Source organism: Drosophila sulfurigaster, chromosome 3 (assembly GCF_023558435.1).
Source record: "Drosophila sulfurigaster albostrigata strain 15112-1811.04 chromosome 3, ASM2355843v2, whole genome shotgun sequence".
Classification (NCBI taxonomy): domain Eukaryota; kingdom Metazoa; phylum Arthropoda; class Insecta; order Diptera; family Drosophilidae; genus Drosophila; species Drosophila sulfurigaster.
In genome coordinates this window covers 41,887,105-41,902,810 of record NC_084883.1, presented here as the reverse complement: position 1 = coordinate 41,902,810, position 15,706 = coordinate 41,887,105, and the positions used below count along the sequence as shown (strand labels likewise).

The 15,706-nt window shown below is 38.9% G+C and overlaps 6 protein-coding genes across 6 annotated transcripts; all 6 read left to right on the top strand.

Annotated features, from left to right (window-relative positions):
* Positions 1-3,381: 3,381 nt before the first annotated feature.
* LOC133842312 (serine protease 1-like) lies at positions 3,382-4,303 on the top strand. The gene has a single exon (XM_062275363.1). It carries the CDS (start codon positions 3,403-3,405, stop codon positions 4,183-4,185), a length of 783 nt encoding a protein of 260 aa, XP_062131347.1. The 5' UTR covers positions 3,382-3,402; the 3' UTR covers positions 4,186-4,303.
* A 102-nt stretch (positions 4,304-4,405) lies between these two features.
* LOC133842314 (serine protease 1-like) lies at positions 4,406-5,752 on the top strand. The gene has a single exon (XM_062275364.1). It carries the CDS (start codon positions 4,909-4,911, stop codon positions 5,638-5,640), a length of 732 nt encoding a protein of 243 aa, XP_062131348.1. The 5' UTR covers positions 4,406-4,908; the 3' UTR covers positions 5,641-5,752.
* A 1,485-nt stretch (positions 5,753-7,237) lies between these two features.
* LOC133840074 (serine protease 1-like) lies at positions 7,238-7,996 on the top strand. Its single transcript, XM_062271730.1, has one exon. The coding sequence runs from the start codon at positions 7,238-7,240 to the stop codon at positions 7,994-7,996; it is 759 nt and encodes a 252-aa protein (XP_062127714.1).
* A 1,390-nt stretch (positions 7,997-9,386) lies between these two features.
* Positions 9,387-10,127, top strand: LOC133840073 (serine protease 1-like). The gene has a single exon (XM_062271729.1). The coding sequence runs from the start codon at positions 9,387-9,389 to the stop codon at positions 10,125-10,127; it is 741 nt and encodes a 246-aa protein (XP_062127713.1).
* Positions 10,128-11,613: 1,486 nt separating this feature from the next.
* Positions 11,614-12,183, top strand: LOC133840072 (serine protease 1-like). Its single transcript, XM_062271728.1, has one exon. It carries the CDS (start codon positions 11,614-11,616, stop codon positions 12,181-12,183), a length of 570 nt encoding a protein of 189 aa, XP_062127712.1.
* A 1,687-nt stretch (positions 12,184-13,870) lies between these two features.
* Positions 13,871-14,626, top strand: LOC133840070 (serine protease 1-like). The gene has a single exon (XM_062271727.1). The coding sequence runs from the start codon at positions 13,871-13,873 to the stop codon at positions 14,624-14,626; it is 756 nt and encodes a 251-aa protein (XP_062127711.1).
* Positions 14,627-15,706: the final 1,080 nt, after the last annotated feature.

Here is a 15,706-nt window from a genome sequence, read left to right as displayed (position 1 = left end):
CAAAAGGAAGCAACAGTCTCAGCCAAATCAAAGTCTGACCAGCCACGTAATCCCTTTTTTAATTGCAGCCTCGACCGAAACACTTTTTCTTGCACAGTCGTCGCAAAAGTTGTGGCAAATCTTTTCGATGGCAACATGGAACAAGTTTTTAGCCGGCGGCGACTCTTTCTCTTTCTTTTCTCTGTTTTTTTTTATTTTCCAATTCTTTTGTTCCTGTGAATCTCTCGTTCTTTTTCTCTCGTTCCCTGGAGTTCGACTACTTGTTGGTGTCAAAGTGTTGTCTACTTTTTTGCTTTTTGGTTTTGCTTTCATGTTCTGTGAAAAGTTTTTGCTTTGTTGCAATTATCGGGCTCGGTACACACGAATGCGTGCGTAAATAAAATGAAAAGAAAAAGAAGCCCAGCGAAAAAAAAAAATCAGAAAACAGAAGAGAACAGCAAAAAAACATTTAAATAATTGGAGAATTGGCAGTTGGACAGCTCGAATCGCGCCGCTAAGCAGCCTAAAGTATTCATAAGAGAGACAGAAAACTCGTCGAGACTTTTACAAAACTTTTTGCTGTCAATTCACTTTATTTGTCAATTATTGCCACAAGCAAAACCCGAGAGGGAGAGAGAGGGAGACAGAGAGAGTGAGAGCCTGTCATTCACTTTGGCTGTTTCTGACAATTTGCCATTAAATATTTAATAAGCCAAAGTGGCCAAAGAAATAACAACAACGCAAACAAAAACAACATCCACACACAAATGTTGAAAATCAATTATGAGCCATTGCCTACTTCCTCGAAACGAAATGAAACCAAGCCGCGCCTTATAATTCTTAAGTGGTTTATGTACGTGAGTCTGTATACTCTGATGTGTGTGTGTATGTGTGTACTTATGTATGTCGTAAGTATGCGGCACTCTCTGCGTCGCCCATTCGACAAAATGAAAAGTTTTTTAATTGAACATTCTGCATTCTGGCTCCCCACTCGCCTCGCCAAATGTCATTTGCTTAATGAGCGCTATTTGCTTTCATGGCCGATCGGCCGCAGGACCAAGAACCAAGGACTAAGGACAAAGGACAATGGCAAATAAAGTAGTCGGCAGAAACCAAAAGCCATTGAGCCGCGCGAAGAGAGGAGAGAACAGACTCCATCCAGTTGCAACGTCTTTCATATTTTTGTATTATTTACCAACATCATCGCGTTGCCTTTTACTCATTTTCATTCCTCGCGATTCGCGTTGTCGCATTTCTTTGTTTGTGACATCGCGACTCTCATTTCTCAACTCGCTTAGCGCGCTGCAGCTGCGAGCGAACAATGGCGAAAATTATTGCTCGCTTATTTGGCGCTGCTTTCTCCTCATTTGTCAGTCGTCTTTTGTCTTTTTGTTGTCCCCTCAGCAGCAAAAGCTTGGAATATTGCGAAATTTTTTCAACATTTGAACTTTTTCATTAGGCTAATTAAAAATGTTTGGCTGCGCATTGGTTTTTGTTGGGGTTTGGGTTTCCCAGCTGTCTGTCACTGTCTTGAAAGTTTTTTCTCTTTTTTACTGCGTAACACATGGCGTATGAGTGCTGAGTGTTTTATGACTGCGAGGTAAACGAGACGCAACAACTTTGGTAACTTTTATTTAAATGGATCTAAACGCCCCAAGCTGAATGAAAAAAAGCAAACCCAAAGCATATCTATTTTAATGTAATCTTTTTTTCCCTTACCAAATCACACACCCAAAAAAAAGTGTCACAACATTTTTGCTATAATTCTGTTAAATCCAACATTAGCTGCTAGCCACAGACCTGTGCTGACATTAAGCATTTCAACATTGTCGCTTAACTTGCTTGGGCATAAAAATGAAAACTTTTCACGGGCTCAACCCAAAAAAATTAAAAAAGAAACGAAAAAAGTTGCATACTTTGAGGCGTCGCGACGCTTTCGTTGACATTAAGGCGACAATTTTGAGTGCTGCTCGTTGTTCGGTGGCTGTCATTAAAACTACAACAATGCCAAGTAAAAAATAAACTGAAAAGGAGAAAACGCAAAAGGAAAAGGAAAAAACAATAAAAACCAACAACTAGCCAAGTTTTTTTTTTCTGTTTTTTCTGTTATGTTGTGTCGCGCGCATGTAAAGGAAGTTTTTTGGCAAGGATATGCTTAAGTGGCAGTAACAGTTTTCATGCAAATATTGTCTGGGGAAATGTTGGACTGTCACAAGAATAAAAGCAAAGAAAATAAACGGCAAATGCTAATCTTGGCTGGCATTCGCTCAGCTCCGTCTGCTTAAAGAGCTGCTTAAAGCCAGTTGCCAAATCTGAACAAAATTGCAGTGCTGTCGACTGCTGACATGGTCAATTACAAAACTGCAACTGCAGTGGGCGCCGTTTGGTGGGTGCGATGATTATGCATGGCTGGCCAATAGGACACCTCATTAATTTGCCAGGCTGCGGCAATAACAATAACAGCTATTTGGCCATTTGGCTCATTGACTGTCTGATTTTATGGCCCTGACTGGCACAGCTCGGACATCGCCTCATGTCCAAAATCAACATTGACCCAGGAGCCGTTTGTGGTATATTGGTAGCTTCAACTCGTACTCGATGCCATCCCACAACCCCACTCAACTGTAACGGCAACTGCAGCTGCGATTCTGGCGTTGCCAAATATGTTTTTGTGGCATTTTTGGCCAATTGACAGAGTTTTGGCAACGTCCTCCCCGCGGGTCAATCGCATGCTGCAGACAAAGATGTGCACAATGTGTCTACCTCGTCTCTCTCTCTCTCTCTCTCTCTTCGCTCCCTTCTTCCCAGCCCATCTCCATTCATGCTGATTATGCCGCAATGTTTGCCAAGCCGGGGGGCAAGGCACGAACCGGGCCACGTTGCTGTTGACTTGTTTGCCTAACCCAAATTGCATGCTATTGACCAAAATTCAACATTTTTCAAGTGATATGCCAGCCGCCTGGCAAAAGCATGACGCCAATTGCCGCCGTATTCGCATTCGCATTCGTATTCGCATTTTCCATTAACTTTTCCCAGCAATTGCACTTGAAAGTTTCGCAAACACTTTTGCAAACACGCCAGTTCGATCAACTATGAGTGCCAAACAAAAGTCAGAGAGAGCGAGTTCTGAAAGCAAAGCAAAACAATGCAAATGCAAATGCAACAACACATTTGTGCAGTCTGTGTCACAGAGTGAAAACACTTGAAGAGAGAGAGCAAAGTGCTTTATATAAGGCTGCTCTGCTCTTTTAAGGTATTCAGAAAGAGAACTCCATCAACCCAATTCTTTATGAGTGTACCCAGATAATACCTAATTAGCATTCTACATTTTATTGTAACTCCTAAACTGTGATGCGACGCAATTAAAAACATCTATATATAGGGCAAGAGTTCTTCAGCTCAAAGTCAGACAATTCTCTAACCATGCAAGTTCTGTTCATCCTTCTATCAGTGACAATTTCTCTATCACTTGGTGGTAAACTTCCGTTCGGTGGAACCAAAAATTTCAATATACAGCAACGCATTTATAAGGGAGAAGATGCCCAGAAAGGACAATTTCCATACATTGTGTCGTTGAGCATCAGCCTGAGCGATGATAATGGTGCCTTGTGTGGTGGCTCCATTATTGATCACACCTGGATTTTGACTGCCGCTCATTGCACACACAAGGCCAAATCGATTAAAATCTTCTATGGTTCAACGAAAGTTGCTCAAGGTGAATTTAGCCATGAAGTCAATACCGATAACATTATTGAGCATGAGCACTACGATGATGACACGCTCGAGAATGATTTGGCCCTCATTCGTACACCGCATGTGGATTACTCCGAGTTGGTTAACAAAGTGTCGCTTGCCGATCGCGATAATGACTACGAAGGAGCGTGGGCCGTAGCCAGTGGCTGGGGAGAAACCTATGACAATAGTGCAACACCAGAGAATCTGCAGTTTGCCGACTTACAGATAAAGAGCAAAAAGGATTGCTGGGATGCAATTGGTCGTGAATCGGATAACATTCTCTGTGTCAGTACATCGGAAGGCAAAACCATTGGCAGCGGCGACTCTGGCGGTCCACTGGTCACCCATGACGATCCCAAGCTCGTTGGTGTCAGTTCTTTTTCACTCGAAGCTGACGAAATTCTTCCAGCTGGATTCAGTCGAGTTAGCGCTAATCTGGATTGGATTCGTGAGCACACTGGCCTAGAATAAATGCACGTAATGCTCTCATACAGTGCACCAAACCTAGCACTAAAGCGATATATTATTAATTGGATGTACAAAATTTGTAATAAAATGATATCGCAAAATATGTTGATGAAGAGCAAAAGTATCTGGTCATTATTTCTTTGAAAATACCCAGGTGAGTTAATTTATAATTAATTATTCAATGTCAGATATAAGTATATGCAATATATAATTATAAATATATTAGTAAGAATCTGAATATTTTGATGAATTTTGAGCTTATGCTGAAATTAACATTCCTGCACTGCCTTTAGCGTAGACTCGCGCCAAACAAGCAGTGTCACAGCAGTGTCACAGCAGTGCAGAGCGCCTCTCATGATAATACTTTATTATTGTAGAGCTTTGACTTTGACTTCGGTGAAATCAGTGAGCGGCCACGAGCACAATACTCACTCACTCATTATCGAACGCGTCAAACTAGTTCGAAAGCGCACTCATTTGCTTTTGCAGAATCGTTCGATCGCAAGTTTGACGCAACATGTTCGAAAGTGATAAAGCTATGTTCTTAAAGGTATTTACAAAGATAACTTCGCCAGCCTTCATTAAGTTCATAAATTCAATTCTTTATGAGGATACCTAGGTAATACTTAATTAGCATTTTGACTCCTCAACTGTGACGTAACCTAATTGAAAAATTGAATATATAAGGGAAGTGTTCTTTAGCCAAAGACAGACAATTCGCTTACCATGCAAGTTCTACTCGTCTTTCTATCTGTGACATTTGCCCTGTCACTTGGAGCTAAGCTTCCGCTCGGTGGAACCCAAAATCTTAATATCCAGCAACGCATCTATGGGGGAGAAATTGCCCATAAAGGACAATTCCCATACATTGTTTCGTTGGCCATCAAAAGGGTGGATGGAATGTTTACATGTGGAGGCTCCATCATTGATAACAACTGGATTTTGACTGCCGCTCATTGCACACACAACGCCGAGGGGGTTCAAATCTTCTATGGTACAACGGAAGAATGGAAGAGTGAAATTAGTAATGTTGTCAGACCCGATAACATTATTGAGCACGAACTTTACAATGATTTCACGCTCTTGAATGATATTGCCCTCATTCGCACACCTCGTGTGGAGTACTCGGAGTTGGTTAATAAAGTGTCACTTGCCGATCGTGATAATGACTACGAAGGATCGTGGGCTGTAGCCAGTGGATGGGGCGAAATTGAGAATAATTCAAAGCTACAGTTTGTCGGCTTGCAGATTGACGGAAAGAGTTCGAACACCATTATACGTAGCACAATTTCGGATGGCAAATCCTGCGGCCGTGGTGACTCTGGTGGTCCCTTGGTCACTCAAGATGATCCTAAACTTATTGGTGTTACCTCAAAAGGACAACCAGGTGTTTCCACTTCCTTTACTCGAGTTAGCGCATATCTGGACTGGATTCGTAGTCACACTGGCCTAGAATAGATCCAGATACCGTTATACAATACACTAAACCCAGCATAAAGTGATGTCTAATTAATTGCATGTGAATAATTTGTAATAAAATAAAATCGCGAAGTATGTTGATGAAGAGCAATAGTAGCTGGTTATTATTTTTTTTTCAAAATTCCGAGCTGAATAAATCTAGTTTTGATTATTCAGTGCAAGATATAAATACATAGAACATGGTATATGGATAATTCTCTGACAAATGTCGCGTGCGATCTTTAAAGTGAAGGAAAAAAAACCATACCCTGAAACAATTTTAAAAATAAAAAAATGTTATTCTTATAGCTCTACCTAGTACTTTAATTAGAGCTAAGAATGGTTTTGGGACTTTTTTTCTGTTTTGTTTTCTGTTCTGATAATTGCAAAAATTAACAAATTCGCACGCAAACCCAAAATATGAAGGAATTTATATATTTTGTCGTAAAACAGAAAAAGTTCCTAAAATCAATCTTAGCTCTACAAATAGTGCTAATCTAAAGTTTTAGGAATAACCTTCACTTATTTTTATACCCGCTACCCATAGGGTAGAAGGGTATTATAGCTTTGTGCAGACAGGAAATGTATATAACAGGTAGAGGAGTAACAGGTAGAAGAGGCATTCCCGACCCTATAAAGTATATTGTTGATCACAATCAACAGCCGAGACCATCTAGACATGTCTGTCTGTCCGTACGAACGCCTAGATCTCTCTAGTTTGTTATGGGATATCTTACTCTATATGCTCTTTTATAGTCCTTTAGACAAAAGGTGTGAAAAAGATTAAATCAACAACGCAATATTCTTGAATCAAATAAAACGCATTATAAAGTTATATGCATAATATTTTAAAATTTCTCGAAATAATATATTCCCAAATCTTTGATAAGATCAGTGTCTAAGCTCTTTGCCCCGAAAGCGAATTCGATTTATATAGCATTCAAAGAGCCTAATTTATTGTGATTATCTTAAAATATAAAATTTATCAAGACAAAAATTTATTTGCACTTTGCGTGCATACGAATGAAGTAAAACTTTCTTTTAAACGAACACACACATACATATAAGTGCACAAAATGCACTGCTTGCCGAATAACCTCGCGCAAATGAAGCAGTGTAACAGCAGTGCACTGCTTTGCCAGAGGGACGCTACTTTATTATTGCATAGTTTTCGGTGAAATCAGAAAACAGTCAGGAGCATAATATTTTCATTCAAACTCGTTGCTTGCTCGTGCTCGCTGTGATCAAACTCATTTCAAACATGTATAATGGAAGTTCGTCATTATTTTAAGCAAATAATTTACTCACTACTGATCGCATCAAACTCGTTCGTAAACGCTCGTTTGCTTTTGCAGAATCGTAAGACTGCAATTTTGACTCAACATGTTTGAAAGTGATTCAGCTCCGTTATTTTAGGGTATTTACAAAGATAACTCGACGAGGTATCAATAAGTCCATCAACTCAATTCTTTATGAGGATACCTTGATAATACTTAATTAGAATTCTGAACTTTCCCTAAATTCATGTAACTTAATTGACAATCTTTGAATATATAAGGCAAGAGTTCGTGAGCCAAAGACATACAATTCGCTAACCATGCAAGTTCTACTCGTCTTTCTATCTGTGACATGTGCCCTGTCACATGGGGCTAAGCTTCCGCTCGGTGGAACCCAAAATTTCGATATTCAGCAACGCATCCAAAAGGGAAAAGATGCCCATAAAGGACAATTCCCATACATTGTTTCGTTGGCCATCAAAAGGGTGGATGGAATTTATGGATGTGGTGGCTCCATCATTGATCACAACTGGATTTTGACTGCCGCTCACTGCACACGCAACGCCGAGTGGGTTCAAATCTTCTATGGTTCAACGAAAAAAAGGCAGGGTGAAATTAGTCATGTTATCGGATTCGATAACATTATTGAGCACGAAAACTATGATATGACTACGACTCACGTAAATGATATTGCCCTTATTCGCACACCTCGTGTGGAGTACTCGGAGTTGATTAATAAAGTGTCGCTTGCCGATCGCGATAATGACTACGAAGGAGCGTGGGGTGTAGCCAGTGGATGGGGCAAAAATGAATATGGTATACCACAGGAAAATCTACAGTTCATCGACTTGCAGATTCACAGCAAAAATAACTGCTGGAATTTCGTTGATGATCCATCGGACACCATCATCTGCGTCGGTCCATTTGTCGGTGGTGGCGACTCTGGGGGTCCATTGGTCACACGTGATGATCCTAAACTCGTTGGTGTAGCCTCTTTTCTAGACCCAGGTCGACTAGGTGGCTTTAGTCGAGTTAGCAGTTATCTGGACTGGATTCGTAATCACACTGGCATACAATAAATCAAGAGGTACAATGCACTAAACTCTGTATAAAACGATGAGAAAGTGTTGTAATAAAATTAAATCGCAATGAATGTTGATAAAGAGAAAAAATATCTTGCCATTATTTGTTTCAAAATATTGAGTTCAGCTCTCTTTTTAAGAGTAACAAGTGACAAAGCTACAGTCGAGTGTACTCGACTGTGAGATACCCGCTACCCATTTTTAATAAGGGCAAAATATTGCGGTATTATTTTCAAAATATACCGAATATACTAAAAATACTAAAAATATACCAAATGGTATGTTTGGTATATCGATACAGCACACCATTCAAAATATACCATAGACGACACAATGTACCAGATTGTCACCCAAAGCAACTCAGACCCCTAGTAAGTAGGCGTTTTTCCCCATACAAAAGTATTTCTTTAATAACTTCCACAATTTTTATCTGATCGCAACCAAATTTTCAGGAATCATAACTACTATAGTAATTATTGTATATACCAACTCTAGCTTTACATTTACGCTTGTTATTCGATTTTTTTGATTTGCGGGGGCGGAAGTGGGCGGGGCAAAAATTTGAAACAAACTTGATCTGCGTGCAAACATAACAAATGCTGTCGAAAAAAAATTATAGCTCTATCTCTTATAGTCTCTGAGATCCAGTGTTTCATACGGACAGACGGACAGACACACAGACGGATATGGCTATATCGTCTCGGCTGTTGACGCTGATCACGAATATATATACTTTATAGGGTCGGAGATGCCTCCTTCTACCTGTTACATACATTTCCTGCCGCCACAAAGTTATAATACCCTTCTACATACCCTATGGGTAGCGGGTATAAAAAAATCATTTAAGTAAAAAAAAGCCAGAATTCCCGCTGCCCGCTGTTTGCAATTTTTTCAAGTAAATGGTATTTGAAAAAAAGCCAGTTTTGACGGGAAAAAAGCGACTCTGGCAACACTGGCGTAGTCTCGCGCCAAACAAGCAGTGTCACAGCAGTGCACTGCTTTGTCAGAGCGCCTCTCATGATAATACTTTATTGTTGTAGAGCTTTGACTTTGACTTCGGTGAAATCAGTGAGCGGCCACGAGCACAATACTCACTCACTCATTATCGATCGCGTCAAACTAGTTCGAAAGCGCACTCATTTGCTTTTGCAGAATCGTTCGATCCCAAGGTTGACTCAACATGTTCGAAAGTGATAAAGCTGAGTTCTTTAAATGTATTTACAAAGATAACTTCGCCAGCCATCATTAAGTCCATCAATTCTTTATGAGGATACCTAGATAATACCTAATTAGCATTTTGACTCCTCAACTGTGACGTAACCTAATTGAAAATCATTGAATATATAAGGCAAGAGTTCGTGAGCCAAAGACATACAATTCGCTAACCATGCAAGTTCTACTCGTCTTTCTATCTGTGACATGTGCCCTGTCACATGGGGCTAAGCTTCCGCTCGGTGGAACCCAAAATTTCGATTTCCAGCAACGCATCTTCGGGGGAGAAATTGCCCATAAAGGACAATTCCCATACATTGTTTCGTTGCTCATACGTAAGGGCAATCATAGTAATGTATGTGGTGGCTCCATCATTGATCACAACTGGATTTTGACTGCCGCTCATTGCACACACAACGCCGATTGGGTTCAAATCTTCTATGGTACAACGGAAAAATGGAAGAGTGAAATTAGTCATGTTGTCAGTCCCGATAACATTATTGAGCACGAAGACTATAATAATTTAACGGCCGTGAATGATATTGCCCTCATTCGCACACCTCGTGTGGAGTACTCGGAGTTGATTAATAAAGTGTCGCTTGCCGATCGTAGTAATGACTATGAAGGAGCGTGGGCCGTAGCCAGTGGATGGGGCCTAATTACGCATAATTCAACTTCAAAGAGTCTACATTTTGTCGGCTTGCAGATTAACGGAAAAAGTTCGAACACCATTATCAATAGCATAACTTCGGATGGGAAATCCTGCGGTGTTGGTGACTCTGGCGGTCCTTTGGTCACTCGTGATGATCCCAAACTTATTGGTGTTACCTCTTTAGGAGGGATGGGTGTTTCCACATACTTTACTCGAGTTAGCGCTTATCTGGACTGGATTCGTAGTCACACTGGCCTAGAATAGATCCATATACCTTTATACAATACACTGAACCCAGCATAATGTGATGTCTAATTAATTGCATGTGAATAATTTGTAATAAAAGAAAATTGCAAAGTATGTTGATGAAGAGCAAAAGTACCTGGTCATTATTTGTTTCAAAATTCCAAGCTGAATAAATCTTGTTTTGATTATTAAGTACAAGATATAAATACATATAATATGGTATATATGTATTATATATGTATATATAAGTATGTCAAATACACAGTAAAATAATATTTAAAAAATTATTGGTGTTTGAATTTATTGGTGAAATGCAAGGCAGCGTTTTGAGTTAGATTTGGCCTGTATATGGTTTTTTTGGTTAGATTTAGAGACTTTAGATTTATCAGATCTAAATTGATTTATAATTTATTTGTTATGGAATATCTTACTCTATATGCTCTTTTATAAACCTTTAGATAAAAGTGAAAAAAAGATTAAATTGTAATTAAAAATCAACAACGCAATATTCATTAATCAAATAAAAAGCATTTTAAAGTTGTATCTATGCATAACATTTTACAATTTCGCGAAATAATATATTCCCAAAGGTTTTGATTAGATCAGTTTTTAACACTTTTCCCCGAAAGCGAATTCGATTTATGTAGCATTTAAAGACTAATATTTTGTGAATGTCTTGGAATCTAATACTCGCCCAGAATAAACTTTTATTTATTTATTTTCACTTTAAATGCTTTCGAATGTCATAATGTTTTTTTTTAATTGTTGTTGAATACTAAAGTAAATCTTTCTTTTAATCGAACAAATGTGAGTGCACAACTCGCACTGCTTGCCGAATAGCCTTGAGTAAAAGAAAGCAGGGCATCAGCAGTTCACTAGTGAACAAAAATAACAAAAACAAAAGCGATGCTTGCCGTTATTTTGTACTTATGCTTTAATACGCATACATTTATTAATTAGGTGGTTCGACGTTCGTTTACTATAGGGTCACATTAGTAAGTACCCATGTAGTGATCGGCGAGGTAAGCACTTAGCCATGGCCAATCGACACCTCCAGTTCTGCAGGGCTGCTTTGCTCGAGCGACGCTACTGTTAATACTGTATTATTGCATAGCTTTCGGTAAAATCAGAGCGCGGTCACCAGCACAATATATTTTTAATCAAACTCGTTGCTTGGCCGTGCTCGCTACGATCAAACTCGTTTCAAACATGTCTCAAACAAATAATTTTCCCACTACTAATCGCATCAAACTCGTTCGAATGCAGATTCGACTGCAAGTTTGAATAAACATGTTTGAAAGTGATTCAGCTCCGTTATTTTAGGGTATTTACAAAGATAACTCTGCAATATATCAATAAGTCCATCAACTCAATTCTTTATGAGGACACCTTGATAATACTTAATTAGCATTCTGAACTTTCCCTAAATTGACGTAACTTAATTGAAAATCATTGAATATATAAGGCAAGAGTTCGTGAGCCAAAGACATACAATTCGCTAACCATGCAAGTTCTGATCGTCTTTCTATCTGTGACATTTGCCCTGTCACATGGGGCTAAGCTTCCGCTCGGAGAATCTCAAAATTTGAATATCCAGCAACGCATCCAGAAGGGAAAAGATGCCCATAAAGGACAATTTCCATACATTGTTTCGTTGGCCATCCGTACGGTGGATAGAATTTATGGATGTGGGGGTACCATCATTGATAACAACTGGATTTTGACTGCCGCTCATTGCACACACAACGCCGTTTGGGTTCAAATCTTCTATGGTACAACGGAAAAATGGAAGAGTGAAATTAGTCATGTTGTCAGTTCTGATAACATTATTGAGCACGAAAACTATAATAGTCGAAATCTCGCATATGATATTGCCCTCATTCGCACACCTCGTGTGGAGTACTCGGAGTTGGTTAATAAAGTGTCGCTTGCCGATCGCGATAATGACTACGTAGGAGCGGTGGCCGTAGCCAGTGGATGGGGCCAAAATGAATATGGTATAGAACAGGAAAATCTACAGTTCATCGACTTACAGATTAACAGCAAAAAAGAACTGCTGGAATGCCGTTTATGAACCATCGGACACCATCATCTGCGTCGGTCCATTTGTCGGTGGTGGCGACTCTGGGGGTCCATTGGTCACACGCGATGATCCCAAACTCGTTGGTGTAACCTCTTTTCTAGACCCAGGTCGGCTTGGTGGCTTTAGTCGAGTTAGCAGTTATCTGGACTGGATTCGTAACCACACTGGCCTAGAATAGATCCAGATGAATCCCAAACCCATCATAAAATGATGTCTAATTAATTGCATGTAAAAAATTATTAATAAAATGAAATCGTAAAGCATGTTAAAAAAGAGCATTGTCATTATTTCTTTCAAAATGTTCACATTTTAATTATTTTACGCAAGATTTAAATACATTGAATATACCCATAGGGTAGAATAACTTTGTGCAGACAGGAAATGTATATAATAGGTAGTGGAGTACCAAGTAGAGAAGGCATCTCCGACCCTATAAAGTATATATATTCTTGATCAGAGACAACAGCCGAGACGATCTAGCCATGTCCATCTATCTGTCTGTCCGTCTGTCCGTATGAACACCTAGATCGCCAGACTAGACTATAAGAGATAGAGCTATATTTTTTTCGACAGCATTTGTTATGCTTGCACGCAGATCCGCCCCCACAAATCAACAAAAACCGAATAACAAGCGTAACTTTATTGGTGAAATGCAAGGTAGAGTTTTGAGTTAGATTTGGCCTGTCTCTGATTTATTTTGGTTAGATTTAGAGACTTTAGATTTATCAGATCTAAATTGAATTATAATTTATTTGATATGGGATATCTTACTCTATATGCTCTTTTATAGTCCTTTAGAAAAAAGGTGCGAAAAAAAGATGAAATTGTAATTCAAAATCAACAACGCAATATTCATGAATCAAATAAAACGCATTATAAAGTTATATTCATAATATTTTTAAATTTCTCGAAATCTTTTGATTTGATCAGTCTAAGCTCTTTGCCCCGAAAGCGAATTCGATTTATATAGCATTCAAAGACCCTTATTTATTGTGATTATCTTAGAATCTAAAATTTTCCCATAATAAACTTTTATCAAGACAAAAATTTATTTTCACTTTGCGTGCATTCGAATGTTTATTTTTGTAATTTTTGATATATTATATAATGAAGTAAAACTTTCTTTTAAACGAACACACACATACATATAAGTGCACAAAGTGCACTGCTTGCCGAATAACCTCGCGCAAATGAAGCAGTGTAACAGCAGTGCACTGCTTTGCCAGAGGGACGCTACTTATTATTGCATAGTTTTCGGTGAAATCAGAGAGCTGTCAGGAGCATAATATTTTGAATCAAACTCGTTGCTTGCTCGTGCTCGTTGTGATCAAACTCATTTCAAACATGTCTAATGGCAGTTCGACATTATGCTAAGCAAATAATTTACTCACTACTGATCATCAAACTCGTTCGTAAACGCTCGTTTGCTTTTGCAGAATCGTTCGACTGCAATTTTGACTCAACATGTTCGAAAGTGATTCAGCTCCGTTACTTTAGGGTATTTACAAAGATAACTCCTCGAGGTATCAATAAGTCCATCAACTCAATTCTTTATGAGGATACCTTGATAATACTTAATTAGCATTCTGAACTTTTCCTAAATTGACGTAACTTAATTGAAAATCATTGAATATATAAGGCAAGAGTTCGTGAGCCAAAGACATACAATTCGCTAACCATGCAAGTACTATTCGTCTTTCTATCTGTGACATTTGCCCTGTCACTTGGGGCTAAGCTTCCGCTCGGTGGAACTCAAAATATCGATATCCAGCAACGCATCCAAAACGGAAATTATGCCCATAAAGGACAATTCCCATACATTGTTTCGATGACCATCGGTAAGGTGCATCGAATTTCTGGATGTGGGGGTACCATCATTGATCACAACTGGATTTTGACTGCCGCTCATTGCACGCACAACTCTAAGTGGGTTGAAATCTTCTATGGTTCAACAAAATATAAGCAGGGTGAATTTAGCCATGTAGTTGGTTCCGAAAACATTATTGAGCACGAGCACTATGATAATAGAACTCACGTGAATGATATTGCTCTCATTCGCACACCTCGTGTGGAGTACTCGGAGTTGATTAATAAAGTGTCGCTTGCCGATCGCGATAATGACTACGAAGGAGCGGCGGCTGTAGCCAGTGGATGGGGCCAAAATGAATATGGTATAGAACAGGAAAATCTACAGTTTATCGACTTACAGATTAACAGCAAAAAGAACTGCTGGAATTTCGGTAGGGAACCATCGGACACCATGATCTGCGTCGGTCCATTTGTCGGTAGAGGCGACTCCGGGGGTCCATTGGTCACACGCGAAGATCCCAAACTCGTTGGTGTAGCTTCTTTTCTAGATCCAGGTCGACTAGGTGGCTTTAGTCGAGTTAGCAGTTATCTAGACTGGATTCGTAATCACACTGGCCTACAATAAATCAAGATGTACAATGCACTAAATCCTGTATAAAACGATGATAAAATGTTGTAATAAAATGAAATCGCTAAGTATGTTGATAAAGAGCAAACGTATGTGGTCATTATTTCATTCAAAATACTGAGCTGATTAAAGCTTTTTTTAAGATAGAAATACAGAGAAAAATATATTCAAAAAATGAATGGTGTTAGAAACAAAGCAAGGCTTTGGCTTGATTAGGTTGGATTTAAGTAAATTTTTTCAGATCTATTTTTTATAATAATCTCTTTGTTATGGAATATATAACTCTATATCCATTCTCTTGATCCTTTGCCCGCAATATGGGGAATAAAAAAACAAATTCACATATTATTTACATCTCATTTGCACGTTTGACGATGTCACGTAACAAAAATTTATAAAATTTATAATTGTACTTCATAATAGGGTTTACTAAAAGGAAACTATACCACTTAGAATGTACTATCCACATGTATATTAAACATAACATAACATTAAACTCGTTCTAATCGCTTGCTTGCTTTTGCATAATCGTTCGATCGAAAGTTTGACTTAACATGCTCAAAAGTTATGCAGCTCTGTTTTTTTAATGTATTTACAAATATATTGGATGGAACCAAATATTTTGATATCCAGCAACACATCTACGAGGGAATAAAGGCCCATAAAGGACAATTCCCATACATTGTTTTAATAGCCATCAGTAGGGAGCATAAAATTTCTGGATGTTGTGGCTCCATTATTGATCACAATTGGATTTTGACTGCCGCTCATTGCACACACAACGCAGAGTATGTTAAAATATACTATGGTTCAATGAAACTGTTGAATAATGACTTTAGGCATGTAGTCTATGAGAAGCACCAATATCTGCGTCGGTCCAGCTAACAAGAGTGGCGACTCTGGGGGGTCCATTGCTCACTCGTGATGGTTCCAAACTCGTTGCTGTAGCCTCCTTTATAGACTCGCGTCTAAGTGGCTTTACTCGAGATAGCGCTTATCTGGACTGGATTCGTAGTCACACTGGATAGATAGATCCAGATATCATTTTACAATACACTCAGCCCATCTTAAACTGAT

Coding starts and splice junctions, on each gene's coding strand:
- LOC133840070 (XM_062271727.1), top strand. CDS start 13,871: ATGCAAGTACTATTCGTCTTTCTATCTGTGACATTTGCCCTGTCACTT.
- LOC133842312 (XM_062275363.1), top strand. CDS start 3,403: ATGCAAGTTCTGTTCATCCTTCTATCAGTGACAATTTCTCTATCACTT.
- LOC133840074 (XM_062271730.1), top strand. CDS start 7,238: ATGCAAGTTCTACTCGTCTTTCTATCTGTGACATGTGCCCTGTCACAT.
- LOC133842314 (XM_062275364.1), top strand. CDS start 4,909: ATGCAAGTTCTACTCGTCTTTCTATCTGTGACATTTGCCCTGTCACTT.
- LOC133840073 (XM_062271729.1), top strand. CDS start 9,387: ATGCAAGTTCTACTCGTCTTTCTATCTGTGACATGTGCCCTGTCACAT.
- LOC133840072 (XM_062271728.1), top strand. CDS start 11,614: ATGCAAGTTCTGATCGTCTTTCTATCTGTGACATTTGCCCTGTCACAT.